The sequence below is a fragment of the Danaus plexippus genome, chromosome Z (assembly GCF_018135715.1).
Source record: "Danaus plexippus chromosome Z, MEX_DaPlex, whole genome shotgun sequence".
NCBI classification, from domain to species: domain Eukaryota; kingdom Metazoa; phylum Arthropoda; class Insecta; order Lepidoptera; family Nymphalidae; genus Danaus; species Danaus plexippus.
In genome coordinates this window covers 5,039,941-5,059,202 of record NC_083559.1, presented here as the reverse complement: position 1 = coordinate 5,059,202, position 19,262 = coordinate 5,039,941, and the positions used below count along the sequence as shown (strand labels likewise).

Below are 19,262 nucleotides of genomic sequence, written 5' to 3'. Positions count from 1 at the left end.
GTTAACTTTTATTTCGTTTACGGTTAGGGCAAGTGATTTCCAGATGATTATGCTTTTGTTATAGAGTTCTGCAACTTGGTGCTGATAAATAATACCGATACTACACCTCCGTACTACAATTATTACTCTTTATATACTAGACACCATATTATATATTTATGTTAAATAAAAATTCTAACCAATTACATATCAGTGAATACAACTACCTAATGTATTTTTGTTAATTATATTTTAGGTGGCAGACTTGGCGCAGGCTTCGCCGGCGACTGTTTCTCGTTGTGGTATGGTGTACATAGATCCCGACGAGATGGGCTATTTACCATACGTACGTTCCTGGCTGGAAGCTGCAGTGGACAAAAACCTCGTTAATCAAGAAAACTCTGAGTTTCTGTACGAATTGTTCAAAATGTTGGAGGTGGGATTCATTCATGTTAACACTAAGTGCAGTGTGGGAATCAAACAGGTTAATATGACCAATAAAAAATATCTAATAGACAGTAAATGCGAACATTTATACTGTTTTTTTTTATATGCATAATATTTTTTGTAATGTGCATGTTACATTTCGATTATCGTACTACTACTTATGTAGACTTAACATAAGTGTTATAGACATTTGTCACATGCGAGTACTGCTTATTTATTTCACAGTTTGCAGTTAGCTCATATATATTTCATCAACTTAAATATTGCCACTGTATAGTAATTCATACACAGTATGTATATTTGAAACGACTTTCAGGTGGACATAAGTAAAGTGTCAGCACTGTGTGTCCTACTGGGCGCTTTGCTTGGAGAACCTGGTGATAGGTTTTCGGATAAATCAGCAGTTAAAATTTATATAGCGCATTGTTTTATATTCTGCTATGTGTGGAGCATTGGTGGTAACATTCTTGAAGTCAACAGAAAGACCTTCGAGGAGATCATTAAAAGGCAGTTTGAAACCTTCGAAGAGGCTGAATAGTAAGACAAGCCAAAAGTTAATTTAGTATTAAAATAACATAAAAATAAAGATGTATATTAATATTAACTATTTCATTAAATAGATATAATTATCAATTATGAGATCTTCTTACTTTCATTTCGTCTAGCTTTCCCCAAGGCTTCAATTTCTTTGATATGTATATGGATACGCGTCATCGTAAACTGAAGGTGTGGGCGGAGATCATTCCCGAGTTTATCTATGACTGCAATCGACCTTTCTTCGAGACTCTAGTACCAACGATCGATACAGTAAGATATGGATACTTATTCGAGAAGCTTCTGACTGCTGGGAAACCAGTTATGTTCACTGGAAACACTGGTAATCATATAAAGAATTTCTTATGTTTGTTACATTATTAAAAATATATTTTACTGTATAATATATTTTGTATCAAATTTATTTTAAAGGTGTTGGAAAAACAGTGGTAGCAGCGGAGGTTCTCAAGAAAATGTCCACAACTGGCACCTTTATTCCCGTAATGCTGAATTTCTCAGCTCAAACGAGTAGTATACGTACTCAAGTAATAACTTTACTTATATACATTGCTCAGTTATATTCATAGTTTCTTAAACATTGACCTTTAATAGGAAGTTATAGAGTTACGTTTGGACAAGCGTCCCAGGAAAGCGATCGGTGCGCCGCTAGGAAAGAAGATCATTATATTTATTGATGACGTCAACATGCCGCGTCTTGATGTCTATGGAGCTCAACCTACCATTGAACTTCTACGGTAACATATTCACACTTGTTAATTTCTTTTAAAATTATATAGAAAAAGGAATAATTTAAGTTCAACACAATATTTCTTTTTTTACATCGTATTACCAATTTTATGTAATCGTAATATCGATATTATATAATCGTAGTACTGAAGTCGGAGTTAACTTAAATTTATTTATTGTGCCTATTATTTTTAACTTTATCTGATATGCCATTGGATATATAAAAGTGTAAACATGCATGCTAACATACAGGACATTGTCACTAATGGTGATAATATTTCCAGTCAGTATCTGGACTTTGGCGGGGTGTATGACCGAGACAAGCTGTACTGGAAGGATATACTGGACGTGGTGCTGTCGTGTGCGTGCGCACCGCCCGGTGGTGGAAGAAACCCACTCACCGGTCGCTTCGTGCGACACTTCGCTATGTTCTTTATATCCGCACCAAACGCTGAGGCTATGAAAACCATATTTAAGGTAACATACATATTCACTATTAAGAACTATGAGAAGATACGTACAAATAAGTAATTAGTAACAAATCGCTTCACTGTCAAAAATTTTTGATTAATTCTTAACTGTGGTATCCAAATATTGTGTATTGTATTTTGATAAAATGTCACACACACTGCACGTATTCTTGTATAATGAAATATGTCATGAAATGTTCTAACAATATGGATTATTAATTATTAATATTACTCTGTATAATTTTTATTATATTTATATTTATATTTATTTAATAATATATAGTATATTTTTTATTATTTTTATATTAACAGGCAATTCTAAACGGTCACATGGAAGACTTCGTTTCTGAAGTATCGGTACTCGGAGAACCCATAGTCAATGCAGCTGTAGAAGTGTACCTGAAGATTTGTGCGGAATTGTTGCCAACGCCTGCCAAGTCGCATTACGTATTTAATTTGAGAGATCTATCTAAATCAATGCAGGGAGTGTTACAAGCAAACGCCGCTTACATGAGACTTCCTCAAGGGATGCTTAGGTAAGAAATGTAAAAAAAATACTTTGCATATATATCATCAATAATCATTTTTTATTAGTTTAATAGTACTTGGATACTTTTATACTTGAGTATACACCAGCTTCAATAGTAAGCAGTTTCAAATATGTTTTTTTTTATCACAATAGGCTCTTCTATCACGAATGTTTGCGAGTATTTCACGATCGTCTTATCAATATTGAAGACAAGAGTTACTTCTACCATCTCATGAGCACCGTCTGCCAGAAGTACTTTCAGCATCCGATCCTGGAAATACCGGACACTCCTATCATAGAGAACCCACCGTTGCTGCTTTTCGGTGATTTCCTCAACTCGGCCGTACCCAAAGAAAACAGGATTTACCAGGAAATACCTGACATAGATAAATTAATGGTTGTCTTAAAGGTACTGTTAATATTAATCTTTTTTTATTTTGTCAACTCATGCTATGGTCTTGAAACATTGTCTTTCATATGTTACTTTTTCTTTAAAAAATCACTGAAACTAATTAAAACAATACATAATGACTTATTCTACAGTTAAGATTCAGAAAATGACTTTATTTTTTTATGTTACTATGAATACAGATACATATAATACAGTTTACGCTATTAAGCTCCGACAATCGTCGGACAGGTTAAAAAATCATTTTCACATCTACACCAAAATTTCAGCAAGAATCCGACTTTAGATGGATCAGTAATATTTTTCTAATATTCTGTCTAATGCAATGTAATTGCAGGAATATTTAGAGGAGTATAATTCTACGGCTCGCGCTGAGATGCACCTGGTGTTGTTCCGCGACGCTGTGGAGCACGTCGTCCGTGTGGCAAGGGTCCTGCGGGCGGAGCGTGGGCACTGTCTGATGGTTGGCACCGGAGGCTCCGGCAGACGTTCCGTGGCCACCCTGGCTGGACATGTCAATGAGTGCAAGTAAGATATATTCATACAAATCTTAAGTACAAATATAAATGTATTTTTTTCGTATTAATTTCTTATTGTATTATTTTTCCTCAGATGTATGGGTATGGAGTTAAAGCGCAACTACGATACTCCAGAATTCCACGACGATCTCCGTAACATGTACATGCGTGCCGGCGTCTCTGGCGACGATACTGTCTTCCTGTTTACAGATACACAAATCACCAAGGAAGAGTTCCTCGAGGACATCAATAATATGCTCAACTCAGGTTTGAGCACACATTCCTTGTTTGATTTCGGATTTTAGAAAAGAAGGACAAACCGATCGCTAAGACGCTTACATATCAAAGTTCTTTAAAATTTCTATAATGAGCTGGTTTATGATTGTGTTATGACTTTGTAAGCTTCCTTGTTTTTTGGTGTATTTTTGGCAGAAGACATAATTTCAAACAATCAAGTTCATTATTTTTATTATTTCACTTTTTTAATATTAATTAATTTAGACACCCAAAAGTATGATAAAAAAAAAACTGATATCCAATAAGGCAGACACGTGAAAAAATTATTTCCTACCCGTCGATAACTCAGTTTAGACTTTATTAAAATTTTTAAATAATACAAAAGTATGACATAATTTAAAAATAAATATTTTAACGTGTAAGGAATTAAGACAGTTAGAGCCGATAAGCAATATTATTTAATTTTCCCTATCCAGGTGAAGTACCGAATCTGTTTGAAGGCGACACTTATGAACAAGTTCAAACGGGTTGTCGAAATGAAGCTGCAAAAGCAGGAATAAATCCAGGAGATAGAGACGCCGTTTATTATTACTTCATTAACAAGGTGCGGGGGAAGCTGCATCTATGTATATGTATGAGCCCAGTTGGAGAGGCGTTCAGGTATGAAATGTCATGAATCTATATCAATATACACGCCAATGTTATTAAGTAAATATTTACAAACTCTTTAATGCTAATCTCTCTTTCTAATAGCTGAAACAAAGGTATATAAAAAAGAAGTTAGCAGAAAACAAGCAAAGACTCGAATAGCAACTTTTTTTGTGTGTAGAAAACTTAAAGAATTATTATTAATAATTTCACTTCCTATGTCACGGTATGATGAAATGAGAGGAAGTGATTCTATCGAAAATTATAACTTAGCAATATAATAATTTATTAGTCTTTATGATGGATAGGTTTCTATAATGTTTAACAGACGTCGCTGTCGCATGTTTCCCTCCCTGGTAAACTGTTGTACCATAGATTGGTTCACAAAGTGGCCGCCAGAGGCTCTGCGGTCTGTGGCACAACAGTGTTTGCAGCCGCTTGGTGATGAAAAAATTATCAATATGATATCTACGCTGGCCGTTTCCATGCATCAGGTGTTTAATGAGATATTTTTTATTATCAGACATCTCCTAAGTTGCAATAATTCCAAAATAATTGAAATTCAGAGAATTTTTGAAAAAAAAAATTGTTATATCTTGTAAATGATAATAATAACTACCAAATTGTGTAATGTAATAACTGTTATTCAAATATATAGGACGTGGATGTGATGACTGAGCGGTTGTTTGAAGAGATGAGGCGCTATTTCTATTCTACTCCTAGCAGCTACCTCGATCTACTTAAATTGTACCTGTCTTTATTGGATAAGAAGCAACAAGAAATTATACGGGGAAGAGATAGAATTTCCTGCGGATTACAGGTCAGCCTTTGATACTCAATTTATTCCTAAATTTTACTCATGCAGTAGTGATTTAGATATTTTTAAAAGATATTGATGATTTGTTTTAATAACTATCCTTTCATGAAATCTAAGACTTTCAATATTATCTAAAACTGCATATTGTCTCATTCACATCTCGTCTGCCCGTGATCACGGTTGCTGAAAAGTAACCGAAACATCGGGATTATGTAGTTTTAAAATTATAAAATTCGCGTAGTATATCCGAAATAGATTAGTTTCATTTAAATTATCTTTTTCTTTACAGAAATTGTACGAAACCTACGAAGTTGTTGGTGTTATGGAACAGCAAGTGCGTGAAATGGAACCTGTCCTTGCTAAAAAAGCTGAGGAGGTGAAATTATAAATATTTTATTATATGCGAATTAAAAAAAAAATCCTGGTCGAAATAGCTTTTTTGAGTTTGAATTAGTAAACAACTTTACCTGCATCAATTACGCTTGATAATATTTTCAAAACTGCAGGGCATGGCACTGGTGGCTCGGCTTAAAATTGAACAGAAGGCCGCTGATGAAGTCAAGCAAGCTGTGATGAAGGATGAAGCTGAGGCTAAAGTAAGTAAATTATTTCGTCTATAATATTATCTTAAACGTCTACTGTAATTTAATTACGAAATATATAAAATACATAGAGCAAAAGCTTCCGTCCAAAACAGTATACATATGAGATAATCTAAAGAAATATGATCACCATTTAAAATAGACACGCAAAGAAAATTAAATATGGAAAATTATTATTGTACCTAACATTTAGATAAAAGCAGAAGAAGTAAGGCAAATAGCCGATGAGGCAAAGGCGGACTTAGCGCTGGCGATGCCAGCGATGGAGGCGGCACAGAACGCTTTGAAGGCACTTAACAAAGCAGATATTAATGAATTAAAAGCTTTCCAGAAACCACCCGCTCTAGTGCGCTTTGTTATGGAACCGGTTTGCATTCTTCTTGGTGCTAAGTATGTCAAAATTATACTTTTATACTTATTACATCATTATATACATGACTCACAATAAAGCGAAATAAAATAATTATTCTACATATATTTCTATTATTATACATATTTTCATTTTTTACGGAATCACATTGAAAATCAAATTACTATAATTTTTACGGATTTCAGACCAGACTGGGATTCTACAAAAAAACTACTGGCCGACGTTAACTTTATTCGTAATTTAGAAGAATACGACAAAGATCATATTCCAGATGCATTGCTGAAAAAAATTAAAACTTATTTGACACATAAGGATTTCAATCCCGATACAGTGGTCAAAGTGTCCAAGGTAAATATCGATATTAAATAATCGAAGTTATTTGTACTTTTATAAATATAAATATTTCTTTTTTAAGGTTTGTCGATCTATGGTACTGTGGGTTCAAGCTATTGATATGTATGCAAAAGTTTTTAGGGTTGTGGAACCGAAGATTCTTAAGTAAGCAACAATTTTTTTTTTCTTAAAAATACCTTATTTAATATTAAATAGGAAATTTGTTGTACGTACGAAGGTTTTCCTTACCAATAAATTGCCCTACAACTTAATAAATACCGTATAAATTTTACAGACATAAAGAAGCAGCTGCTATATTAAAAAGTGTAATGGCAGTTTTGAGAGCGAAACAGAAAGAGGTTGAAGCCATCGAAGCTATGTTAGCGAAAATGATGGACGAGTTAAAGGTGCTTAATGCCATTTCTTATTTCATAAAGTAATATCTATTTGTAAAGAACATATACACCATAATTTGCAATAATATTGCTACTTCATCTTAATGCAATCTTCAATCGACAATTGTGCACCTGGACAAGGAGTTATGCTTCAAATTAAGACAGCTTAGACTAAAAATTTAAACAGCTTATAATGATTACAATAACATGTAAATGTATCACTAATAACAAAAAAAAATATTCTTGCTGAGTTATATAAGTATTCTTATATTAAGTCTTGATATATTCTTCCAGGTTGTAGAAGAGGAACGTATCAAATTACAAGCAGATGTCGACTTAGCTGCAGCGAGGTTGTCTCGAGCTGGGAAACTGACCCAGGCACTCGCTGACGAGAAGACTAGGTGGGAAGAAGGTGTCAAGGTATGTAAATTTGTATACATTTATTCTATATATGTATTATATGTATAAATGGTGTTTCAAATTCACCATCTGTAATACTCTATCAGCATTGTGATACCAAAATAGAACAATAGATTAATTATGAAGGAATAACTTCAATAATAGCTTATTGTTCTAAAAATATTTGCAATATGTAAATTATCAAAAAAAAAAAATCTATACATTCCAAAAAACAACGTATTTATGAATTTACTTAGGTAATCCTCACAGTGGAGTTGTGTCATTATAAGTCTTGTATTTCTCAACGCAATTGAAAGAACGTTTTATCTAAACAAATATCATGAATAATATTATTTACTGGGTAATTTGTTTAGAAGTTATACTAATAAAAACCTAGTTGTCTTTTAAAAACCTATCAGTGTAACAGTCAACACCTAAGTTTAAATCTATTTCCAGGCAGCGACTTTTAAACTTCACTGTACTACGGGCGATATTATAATAGCGTCAGGCTGTATCGCTTACTTCGGAGCCTTCCCTTCTAATTACAGGCGAGAACTAGAGAATAAATGGGTCGATCAGTGTCGGGAACTGGAAATACCGTCTTCAGAATCATTTGAGTAAGAAAATAGTATAATCTATACATATAATAAGACAGTAAAAATCGAATGTCTGTACATTAACTATTTTTCCAAAAAACTGATAGGATGCAATTTAAGAAGAGTCATAGAAACCAAAAAAACATTTTTTGGAATTTTTGTCTGTCTCGTCTGTCTGGTACGTTATAACTTCAAAACTACTCGACGGATTTGAACGCGGTTTTCACAGTTGGATTACACGTAATTAGGAGCATGTTTAAAACTTTGTTTTGTCAAAATCGGTTAAGGGAAACAGAAGTTATGGTCAAGCACTGCTTCAAAACTTTTAAACACTATAACTTAATATTTATTAGTTATATATTATATATTAGTTAATAAGTTATATTAGTTACTAAAAAAATATGTTCTAATATATGCCAATCTTAATATTAAAACTTATGAGAGGAAACAAAAATAACAAAAACGTAGTGCGCGCGGGCGCGGTTGAAGTGTTGAACACTGTGCTCGATGGATGGCGTTGATAAAATACGTTATCAACCTAGATCGCGGTGTTGAGATTCTCCGTTGTGTAATGTTGTGATCGTCTATCATTTGTTTTTCTTTTGTTTGTTGGTTGTGGTTGTCTATCATTTCTTATCATCTCTTTTCTATATGCTATTCTTTTAAGTTTGAAATAAATATGGTTATGCAAAAAGCGACAAAGACGCGGGCGGAGCCGCGGGCAACAGCTAGTATAACATAGTTTTCTGAGTTTGCGGTACTTATATATTTATTATAAACGACTACATGATTTTTCAGCCTGATATCAATAATGGCGGACTCTTACACGGTGCGTACATGGAACGCTCAAGGGCTGCCTCGAGACGCGATATCCACTGAGAACGGCATATTAGTGACACGCGCGGGAAGATGGCCGCTCACTATCGATCCCCAGGAACAGGTCACTATGCTTTGATTAATAAATAATTTTTGACTAAAATCTAATTTATTCCTTGATACGAATGTAACGAATTTATTTCCTGATAATTTAAACTATATAATAACGACAGCAAACGCATTTAGATAATTATCGAGAAGTTTTTTATATTTTATTGTTACTTCAGGCCAACAGGTGGATAAAGAACATGGAACGTAATAACGGCTTACAGATTACAAAGTTAAATGATGCTGCATATTTGAGGATGCTGGAAAATTGTATACGTCTAGGTTGGCCCATGCTCATAGAAGATCTTGGGGAAACCTTGGAAGCAACGCTATCTCCTGTTTTGCTCAAACAGACTTTCATTCAGGTATATAAACTTATTATTTCAATTCTGATTTTATTATAGTTTCTGAACAATGATTAGTCTTTAGCAAAAAAGGAATTAACATTTTAGTGTTGTTGTATTTAATATATTTTAACTGTGTGCAGGCCGGTCGTCTTCTTATTCATCTTGGTGATAGTGACATCGAATATGACACGAATTTCCGCCTGTACCTCACCACGAAACTCGCAAATCCACATTACTTACCAGAAATCTGCATACAAGTGACCCTTGTCAACTTTACTGTGACACTTTCGGGCCTGGAAGACCAATTGTTGGCGTAAGTTTAAATATTTTATTTAATTATCTTATATATAATTAGTAATGTATAATTCCGTAAATATAATCCATTTGTTTAGGGATGTGGTGCGTTTGGAACGACCTGACTTAGAATTGCAGCGGTCAGAATTGATAGTACGAATTAATGCTGATAAAGCATCGTTGTTGGAAATAGAGGATAAGATTTTACGGTTATTATACGCGTCTTCTGGAAACATCCTTGATGACGAGGAACTAATCGAAACTTTGAACGAGAGTAAGGTGAGATAATAACATTATATTATCCTTCAAACACTAGAAATCAGTAACAATTGCCAGACTACATAGTTAGAAAACGACAAGTTACAAAAAATATAAAGCCGTACATTAATTCATGTCGCAGCTGTAGTTCAAAATAAGTATTTTTCTTTTATCTAACCGCTGGTGAATCTGTTGCTATTTATTTGTTTATTATAATAAAATTATGTGTCACACAGGAAACATCAGAGATAATAAACGCTCGGTTGGAGGAAACTGAAAAGACGGAGGTGAGCATATCAGCTGCGAGGGAGAAGTACCGTACTGTGGCGACACGTGGTGCTGTCTTGTACTTCGCGGTCGCTCAGCTGGCTGACATCGATCCCATGTACCAGTTCTCGCTCAAGTATTTCAACCAGGTGCTTAAAAAATGCTATAAATATTTAAACACAAATTATATTTGATTTAAATATTGAAAATATCTTGCGTATAACCCATTTGCTCGATACAACCACTTTATACTGTCGCAGGTTTTCAACTTGGTTATAGAGAAGAGTGAAAAGAGCGATGTATTGGAGACCCGCCTCGAGATATTGCTCCGTGAGATTACACTTTCCGTATACCGCAACGTGTCGCGGGGTCTTTTTGAACGACACAAACTGGTTTTCAGTTTTTTATTGAACATGGCTGTGTTCCTACACGCCGGTTTAGTCAGACACGACCAATGTGACTTCATACTCAGAGGACCTGCTGGCACTAAAGTGGTTAGTGTATTATTTATTTAAAAAATTAGCAATAGATTTAATCAATTCATGGCTTACTAAAAATCACAAACTACGATACATTGTAGCTACAACAAATAGTAGATACATGTGTGTTCTGTAACTGCTTTATATTCATATTTTGTAATGTTTGTGATTGCTGTTCTCAGTAAACGAAAAAAACAAGAGTCATAACGTTGCAAAATATTTTTTTTAGGTGCCACCAAAGAAACCTCTGGTGGAAAGTCTAACGGAGCAGATGTGGTTGGCCGTGAATCACTTACAAGAAACTGATCCCAGCTTCGAGAACCTCGTGAGGGACTGTCAGCGACGGATACCAATCAAGCTTGGCACATTTTCGCTGGTACATGAAAATACAGTTATTGTATACACACACATTTTTATCATTTGATCCCTCACAAAATTTCTACGTTGTAGGAGATTCACGTTAACAAAAATGATAAAAACCCAGCAGTAGTGAACTGGGACGAACATCTGAATGCCTTTGAGAAATTAATGTTAATAAAATGTTTAAAAGAAGAGAAGCTTGTGTTCGCTATAGCTCAGTACGTGAGCACGAGCCTCGGCTCCGTGTTCATAGAGAGTCCTACGGTTCAACTGAACACCCTGTAAGTTTATTTTACAAAAGCAAATAGTTAACACATACATCTATTAACTTATTTGTAATGAAATGAAACCTGGTTTGATTTAGATACACTTACAATTTTTTATCAAAATGTAAAAAAAATAATATGAGCGACCTTTGAAAGTAATTAACATTTTTGTTCAAATAAAGCTTCTGCGTGTTGCACTTGTAGCATAAAATAGCACGTTTGGAATTTAAAACTTAACATCCTTCAAGGAAATTTGTTTCTCAACTTTCATCATATTTTAAAAAACGTAATTCATAGTTTGTACTATTGATGTACAATATCTTGTTTATATTTCTGCAAGGTAATATTAATTAATTTTGAAACGTAAATTATGTTGCACAGGGAGTGGTTCATATTATATGAAAATTTCACGTCGAATGACTTATCGTAGCAAATAGATCCCTTAGATAATAAATTCTCAGTAAATGTATATAGTTTATATGTAATACTTTATTAAGTAATAATATATACTATGCCAGGTTTTTTTAGTAGGCATTTAAGTAAGTAAACTTAAGTAAAAATATTTGTCTTATATTTTTTTAACGATGTTTTTATTAAATTGAAAGCTCACATAATGATGTCCAATATAATATTAAAGATTTTTTCTTTTACTTGAATATATAATGTTAAACTGATTATATTTTATTACCAGAACCATATACAACTTATTTGACGAAATTGTCTTTATGGAAAGTCAGTTTTAGAACTATGGGGGATAGATTCGTAACTTAGCTATCATAAGCGGATATCATTAGACATTGTGCTAAATGAAAGTAGTTTTTATTCTGTACTACTAAACGTGACGGCTTAATTCTGCAAAACCGTACAGTATGCTCAGTATAATTTTCGGAATCATTAGTAGTATATTGTATGCAAGATTGTTAGTTTTTTGTTAATTTTTCTATATAATTCCTCTAACTAACCTATTAACTCTCAGTATTTTCTTTGTAAACTTCAAACTTCCATTAACCGACGTTTGAGATTTCTGGTTTATTAAAAAAAAGCTGTTTATTTTTACTTCAACCAGCACTGGAACCTGTGTATCAGTCATTTCTCATCCTAGTTTATATAAACTCATATAATTGAATTATTTTCTCACTGTTAACAAAGTTGCTATATTTCTTGTTGTAAAAGTAGCCGCTTTTAATAATATGTATTTTTATTATAAAAAGCTTTTTCTACCGAACGATTTTTTCTTGCTAATGGAAATTCAATAACAAAATTATACTTACTTATAGTAACACATTTTTTTTTGTTTATGTGGGAAATGTTTTAGACATGTCCATCCATGATCATATCTATTAAAACCTTACGGTGGCTTTCTAAGATATCCCAGATATACACAGTACACAGGTACACAAGTAGCACACTTACCTTTTACCTTACGTACACTAAGCGGCATCTAGGGAAATTCTAATTGGATAATTTCATTAACTATAAAGAAAATTTACACCGTTAAGGAAAATATGCAACTCTCGCACAAATAAACAAGATCAGTATCTTATATAAATGATAATAATCCCAACATCACTTGACGTGAGGTTAAAGTGAAAGAAATAATCAGTTCACGAAAATGCTGTAATTTTGATTGTCATTTAAAATACCTTGACTTGAGGAAAGACAGTTAAAAGTACTCTATGACGCTAGTCAGTCAATCAATACCTTATAGTAACTAGCAATAAAAATTGAAATTTCTAAATGTAATTTCAGATAGTTTCTTATTTGTATATATTCATTTTAAATAACAATTTATCTTACTTGCATGATACTAAAGAATAAAAAACTTTCCTTTGTTGGTCGGTTTTTTTTTCTACATTTATTAGGAGTGGAGGGGAGACTTTTGGTCTACGTGAAATGAAATTTCCTACATTGCACTCTGTCATTATAACTTTCCAAACTTGACCACTCCCCATGACCACTTTGAGGGAAGGGCTAAAAGTAAAAAAAGACTGGCAAGGAACAGAATACTGCCAATAAATTAAACAAATAATACTAATAAGTGAAATATATCATATAGTTTAAAGAGAAAGCTTTGGTTTGGAATATTGAAATCAATATTTAATTTAATTTTATAAGGGTGTTGTTAAATTAAATGCCTTGATTATTTTCTGTATTTTTAGGTAAATCTGAAAGTTATTAACAGTTAGGTAATTCGCAAAGTTTTATAAATAAATCGGAAGGAGTATTTCTATATTTTATTTTCGCTTAATTCATATTCGCATATAGAAAAAATCGCCAAGCCAATTTTTTATTGTGAAACGTAAATAGAAATTAAAAAAAGAGCAATCACAACACCAATTTTATTTAATTAAACTACGTACATCAATAGTTTAAAATACGAACATCAATAATTTAAAATACGAACATCAATAAGTTAAAATACGAACATCAATAGATCAAAAACCGACATCGATAGTTTAAAACACGCACGTCTATAATTTAAAAATCGTACATCATTATCCTAATATAGTTTTATAAATTGACACAAAGATAGGTATATATCAAGACGGAGCAGTATTGAAGTAATTCAAGTGAAAGACACTACTAATTTGATTAATAACATCATTCAACTCTACTAAAATTTTATCTATATTATTTAATATAAATTTAAAGAAAATTGTTTATCATCTCATCATCCTTATGCTAGTCTCGCAGTACAACTGTGTGAAAAAACCTATACAGCCAGGACTTTCAGAAAAATTTAATTTTTAAGAAAAAAAAAACCATAGGTGCTAATTTTGTTCATTTTGTTCCTGAAAAGAATATATTGTCGCGAAATATATGTAGTATATTTTATGAACCAGGCTAAAGATGTAGATGTCAAGTTAGCCCAATCCTAGAGAACAATACAAAACTTTGGCCGAACTCGCTGAACGGGGAGGGCAAGCAAACGATATTCAAGCGTAGAAATAAACCAAAAACTAAAATATTTAATATTTCGCATTGGTAACAGTATCCCAGACGTTTCAAGAAATACGTCGGGATACCGTTTTGCTATTCATGCAATATGAATGGGATCCCACGAGTACTTCTTATTTTTGACAGCCAGAGCATCGAGGGATAGCATCTGGCGTTCTGTTAGTTTTAAGTTGATCATAATGTTCTCTTCCATATGTTCTGGAGTGACAGATTTGGGAATCACAGCAACTCCACGCTGCAGGGCCCAGGCCAGTAGAACTTGGCTATTAGTAACTTCGTGTTTGTTAGCAATCTTTTTGACGACCGGATCCTCCATTAGATCATTGTTCCTCAACGACAGTCCGCCAAACGAGTTATAAGCTTGAACTAGAATGTTGTTTTGAAGGCAATATTGCATCAACTCGGTATCCACGTAGTACGGGTGATATTCGATCTAAAAGTTGTTATTTTATTATATGAACAAAAAAAAAATATAATAACAAATCGTAAGTACATTTGCTTTACCTGGTTGACCATAGGTCCAATAGCCATGACATCGGTCAATTCACGGAGGTGCTTCAGAGTGAAGTTGGATACCCCAACTGCATTGACCTTACCTTCATCGTATAACTTAACAATCGCAAGCCAAGTCTCCTCGCGCCTCTTTTTATTTAAAGCGCCTTTTGGATTTTGTTTCGCATATCCCGGGAAATTTATTAAGTACATATCCAGGTAATCTAATCCCAGATTGGTAAGCGAACGATTAAAAGCCCGCCTAACGGACTTGTTATTAACAGATGGCGCTGCAAGCAGTAAATTTGTTATCATTTCATGATTTTTGTCGTAAAATAAAATATAATTTTCTATAAATTTCTTACCCAACTTGGTGGTTATAAAAACATCTTCTCTTTGAAGATTATGTTGCGGAAGGAGCTCCCGTAAGGCTCTTCCTAAATGCTCTTCGTTTCCATAAATAGCGGCAGTATCTATAGATGAACTTAAATGTTTATAAAAGTGGCACAAGAGGAAAATATAAAAGGTAGCATAGCCGAAGCAAAATTGATGAACAAACCAAAAAGCCTGTAGCCGCGAGCCAGTGCATTGTTCATAGTCTCATACACGATATCGTAGTTGTTGATACGATAGGTGCCCACTGAAACAATCAATAATATATTAAATTTTAAAATCTAAAAAAAGTTAATATTTAGTAATTAAAGTGATCACTTGAAATCATTTCAATAATATAAAATTCAAATCAATTATGAAAATGTTATTTTAAAATACTCACATCCAATCGCAGGCACCTTAATTCCATCTCTTAACGTAAATGATTTATCACGATAGTTGTGATCCTCCGACATCTTAAATATTTCTTCGCTGAGAACACCAGAATCTAAAAATAATTTTGCAGAATGACGTTCAATTACTTGCAAACGCTTTACACTTAGTCACAAAAACACCTTTATTATATATTAATGGAGAGTCTTGCTGTACCAACCTACACTTGGCTGGTGCAACGAGACAACTGACAAGTTGCTCCAATTTTGATACCAAATTGAATCGGTGGAGGCAAAATGTGGATGTAGGGAGACTGTTTGGGTGGCAGCAACTCTCACCTCTAAACCACCCACGTTGCATAGAGCATTTATGCACTATACAATATTTTTTAAAAAAAGTACCTACTTTTTTACTAATATATTTATATTATCGATGGACCTGATCATGTAATCATCAAGAGTGAAAATGATTACTTCGTAACCAATATTGAAGTGACAATTCTTGTAAAGTTAGAATAAATAACTATATCAAAGAATGAAATTGAAAGGTTGCAAAAATAATTATGTCTTTATTTATTCATTTTACTTCACTCTTGATTGTTCAATTATTAATTATAACTAAAAATATGCCTCAGTGCTTCTATTTCTAAACTCTTAACTCGTATTTGTTGTTGTTGATATTTTCATTCTTATTTCAAAGAGAACAGGCAAAGGCAACGAAGAGGGGTTGTTACCTTTTATTCTGTACAAATATACATAATCATGTTTCTAACAGTAGTATGGAAGGAAATTACGTTTCAATTAATATTTTTTTACAACTTATTTGTGGCGACAAAATAAACGAAAACACAACATTTCAATAATATTATATTTAAGATCATACTTACATTTTTTTTTAGATACGCTGACACAACTTGTTCTATACCTTTGGTATTTGTGCTAAGTACCGGATCTGATCCATTTGGAGCGTTTCAAAAATTTGCTACTGAAATGGGAATGAGAGATAGAGTTCACTCAATATCACTCGGTCAGGGCCAAGGACCGGTTGCAGAGAAAATGATAAACGCTGCCAAACCCAAAGGAGATTGGGTATTTTTGCAGGTATCATGCTATTAATATAGACTACCTAAGAAATTTTCAACTGGCAAAATGTTTCCATATAATAATTTTGTTATTAGAATTGTCATCTAGCAGCTTCCTGGATGTTGAGTCTTGAACTAATAGTTGCTAATATGGGCAGTGATCAAACTGGCTTGCATCCAGATTTTCGACTTTATCTTAGTTCAATGCCTACACCGAAATTTCCTGTTTCCGTACTACAAAATTCAGTGAAAGTTACTAACGAGCCACCCAAAGGTTTAAAAGCGAACGTGAAAAGAGCGCTGATAGAAATGGAAGAAGACTTTTTTGAAAATCACGGTATTTATGTGGTTTTTGTTTGTGCTATTCTTTCCTCATCAACAATCTAATTAATCATTATTTAATAGTCCTGGGGCAAGATTGGCGAACGATGCTATTCGGTGTCTGCATGTTCCATGCTATTATTCAAGAAAGAAAGAAGTTCGGTCCACTTGGTTGGAATATCACATATGAGTTTAATAATAGCGACCGGGAATGTGCTTTACTGAATTTGCAAATGTTCTGCGAGGCTGGTCACATACCATGGGATGCTTTGGAGTATATTACGAGTTAGTCACTGTTGATAAATTCATTTCTTGTCTGTCAAAGCTCTGAGTTCGTTAGAACTGTGACACTTCATTTTTGTCGAATAATTTAGGTCAGATCACATACGGTGGGCGAGTCACGGACATGTGGGACCAGAGATGTCTTACCACCATTCTCAAGCTGTTCTTTTCGCCTCCTACTTTGGAAGACGATTACACTTATTCACCTTCACGTATATATTACTGTCCCAGACTTGAAAAGTTACAAGACGTTCGTGATTATATCGATACATTGCCAGTCATAGAAGATCCTGAAATTTTTGGTATGCATGAGAATGCCAATATCGCCTATGAGGTATGTTCCTTTACTGGCCTTTATATGCGATCTGTGTAAAATCGAAATAAAACTGTAAATTTTACAGAATAAAGAAACTAGTACCCTCATCCGGACGATAGTAGACGTTCAACCTCGCACAGGAGGAGGAGGTGGAGGAGATACACCAGATCAGATCGTATGGCGTATTTGTGATCAGACGAGAGCCGTTGTCGTCAGGAAGGTGGACAGAAACCTCATCAACCCCGAACTCATGATCCCAGATGACATGGGACAATTACACTCGCTCTCAACCGTCCTACTACACGAGACTGACAGATTCAACACTCTTCTAGCACTTATCCATTCATCACTTACTGAATTGCAAAAGGCTATTAAGGTTTGTATTAAACATTAATTAGCTTATAATATATGTATATCTTCTATTATATAGAAGTAATAAGTTCATACAATTTTAATATGAACTTTAAAAAAAATACTAATTAATAATAGGCTTTACAGTTTGAATCTAGTCTATGTAGGCTCCCTAGGTCCGTTATTGGATCCGCTCAACCCCCCCAAACCCCCTCCCCCCGAGCAGTCTCCTGTGCCCTATGCGTGAAATATAATAAAACCGTACATTAATATCATTTCCCAGTAATATTTTATCTCAATTTTTTTCAAACTTTGTAATGATTATGTAAAAAGATTCTCGCCTTCTCTTCCTTGTACAGAGAAATCTAGATGGTAATATAACTTATAACAAAATATATATAGAATATTATTATTTGACAAAAAAATCTTTTTCCTTCAATACCGACTGAATAATTATGTAACAAATATTTTTTAACCGATGTTTTAAAAAATTTACAACTATATATTATGATCGTCGTAACACAGATGCTAAAACAATGGACATAACTTTTATTCTCATCAGGGTTCAAAGCCAACAAAGTTAAGGTCACTTTCAAATATTTCAGTCTGTAAGAAAAGCAAAGGACAGTAGTTGATATTATTCACAACTATTATTTTGTATTATTTTTTTTTCATATTATTCGTCAGTTATTGTTCTCTAACCATCTCAATTATACGTCAATTTAACAACGAAATTCGTGACACATCCAAAATAATAAATCTCATTCGAACAAAGAAAAGTAACAAGAACAAAATATAGGTTGCATCCTGTGCTTGCAACGATCGATGAAGCTGCTGCTGATGTGCCACGTGGACCCACTTAATGCGCATGCGCGCCGCCATGTCTACTGAAATATATGACCTTATATGTATATACAATTCTAGGAATCATCTCGAACGATCCCGGGGCCTGGATAGGAATATTGATTTCAACAGCACTATTACGTAATCAAATATCATACGTACTCAGCTATGTTCATGATATTATCTACATATGTATATTATATTTGCTTATGACTATAAGGGCGTGTCCGTCGCTTTATGATGCTTTCATTGTTATACAACTACGTAACTGTGTTCTGTAAGTGTTTGTTCTAGAAAATCGTTTGAAAAAATACAAATAAATAATTTGTAACATTGTTGTAATAAGCAACAACCCCATTTTAGACAAATTAGAGGTTTGATTTTCTAACTCAAGAATAATGGCGACTGTACCTTGCCCCAAATTAAAAACTTAAAGAAGTCATTAACATCCTGTTCATGAATATAGCTAATGTATGACTATGATTTTCTATCATAGTATCTATTTACATTTTTTGTTCATTAAAAATTGAGACGCACAAGACTTTGTCAGAACTTTATTAATTATTGTTAATTGTAATATTGAACAGAAGTTTACTCTCTCCAGCCGAACAAATTAAATGACATTCGC

At 33.5% G+C, this 19,262-nt stretch overlaps 2 protein-coding genes across 2 annotated transcripts in view; one reads left to right on the top strand and one right to left on the bottom strand.

Moving 5' to 3' along the window:
- Nucleotides 1-19,262, top strand: part of LOC116777251 (dynein axonemal heavy chain 6) — a 38,031-nt gene that overhangs the window by 13,276 nt on the left and 5,493 nt on the right. The window contains exons 31-64 of the mRNA XM_032670686.2: nt 236-463; nt 743-963; nt 1,092-1,303; nt 1,393-1,505; nt 1,573-1,715; nt 1,992-2,184; nt 2,490-2,713; nt 2,860-3,115; nt 3,453-3,643; nt 3,728-3,900; nt 4,347-4,530; nt 4,847-5,012; nt 5,177-5,338; nt 5,625-5,711; nt 5,842-5,931; nt 6,131-6,327; nt 6,493-6,655; nt 6,723-6,805; nt 6,936-7,047; nt 7,330-7,455; nt 7,891-8,051; nt 8,829-8,970; nt 9,134-9,319; nt 9,442-9,614; nt 9,694-9,874; nt 10,090-10,269; nt 10,381-10,614; nt 10,829-10,975; nt 11,050-11,240; nt 16,339-16,540; nt 16,618-16,858; nt 16,927-17,127; nt 17,217-17,458; nt 17,526-17,816. Coding sequence (XP_032526577.2) covers nt 236-463; nt 743-963; nt 1,092-1,303; nt 1,393-1,505; nt 1,573-1,715; nt 1,992-2,184; nt 2,490-2,713; nt 2,860-3,115; nt 3,453-3,643; nt 3,728-3,900; nt 4,347-4,530; nt 4,847-5,012; nt 5,177-5,338; nt 5,625-5,711; nt 5,842-5,931; nt 6,131-6,327; nt 6,493-6,655; nt 6,723-6,805; nt 6,936-7,047; nt 7,330-7,455; nt 7,891-8,051; nt 8,829-8,970; nt 9,134-9,319; nt 9,442-9,614; nt 9,694-9,874; nt 10,090-10,269; nt 10,381-10,614; nt 10,829-10,975; nt 11,050-11,240; nt 16,339-16,540; nt 16,618-16,858; nt 16,927-17,127; nt 17,217-17,458; nt 17,526-17,816 — 6,096 coding nt within the window. The remainder of the gene's footprint in view (nt 1-235; nt 464-742; nt 964-1,091; nt 1,304-1,392; nt 1,506-1,572; nt 1,716-1,991; nt 2,185-2,489; nt 2,714-2,859; nt 3,116-3,452; nt 3,644-3,727; nt 3,901-4,346; nt 4,531-4,846; nt 5,013-5,176; nt 5,339-5,624; nt 5,712-5,841; nt 5,932-6,130; nt 6,328-6,492; nt 6,656-6,722; nt 6,806-6,935; nt 7,048-7,329; nt 7,456-7,890; nt 8,052-8,828; nt 8,971-9,133; nt 9,320-9,441; nt 9,615-9,693; nt 9,875-10,089; nt 10,270-10,380; nt 10,615-10,828; nt 10,976-11,049; nt 11,241-16,338; nt 16,541-16,617; nt 16,859-16,926; nt 17,128-17,216; nt 17,459-17,525; nt 17,817-19,262) is intronic.
- Nucleotides 13,564-15,669, bottom strand: LOC116777252 (uncharacterized oxidoreductase YtbE-like). The gene is made up of 5 exons (XM_032670687.2): nt 15,451-15,669; nt 15,235-15,315; nt 15,041-15,148; nt 14,688-14,965; nt 13,564-14,616 (listed from the first exon to the last, which is right to left on the bottom strand). The coding sequence occupies exons 1-5, from the start codon at nt 15,521-15,523 to the stop codon at nt 14,263-14,265; spliced, it is 894 nt and encodes a 297-aa protein (XP_032526578.2). The 5' UTR covers nt 15,524-15,669; the 3' UTR covers nt 13,564-14,262.

Coding starts and splice junctions, on each gene's coding strand:
- LOC116777252 (XM_032670687.2), bottom strand. CDS start 15,523: ATGTCGGAGGATCACAACTATCGTGATAAATCATTTACGTTAAGAGAT. Junction 14,966..15,040: donor TTTTATAACCACCAAGTTGG/GTAAGAAATTTA, acceptor TACTGCTTGCAG/CGCCATCTGTTAATAACAAG. Junction 14,617..14,687: donor TTGGACCTATGGTCAACCAG/GTAAAGCAAATG, acceptor AACAACTTTTAG/ATCGAATATCACCCGTACTA.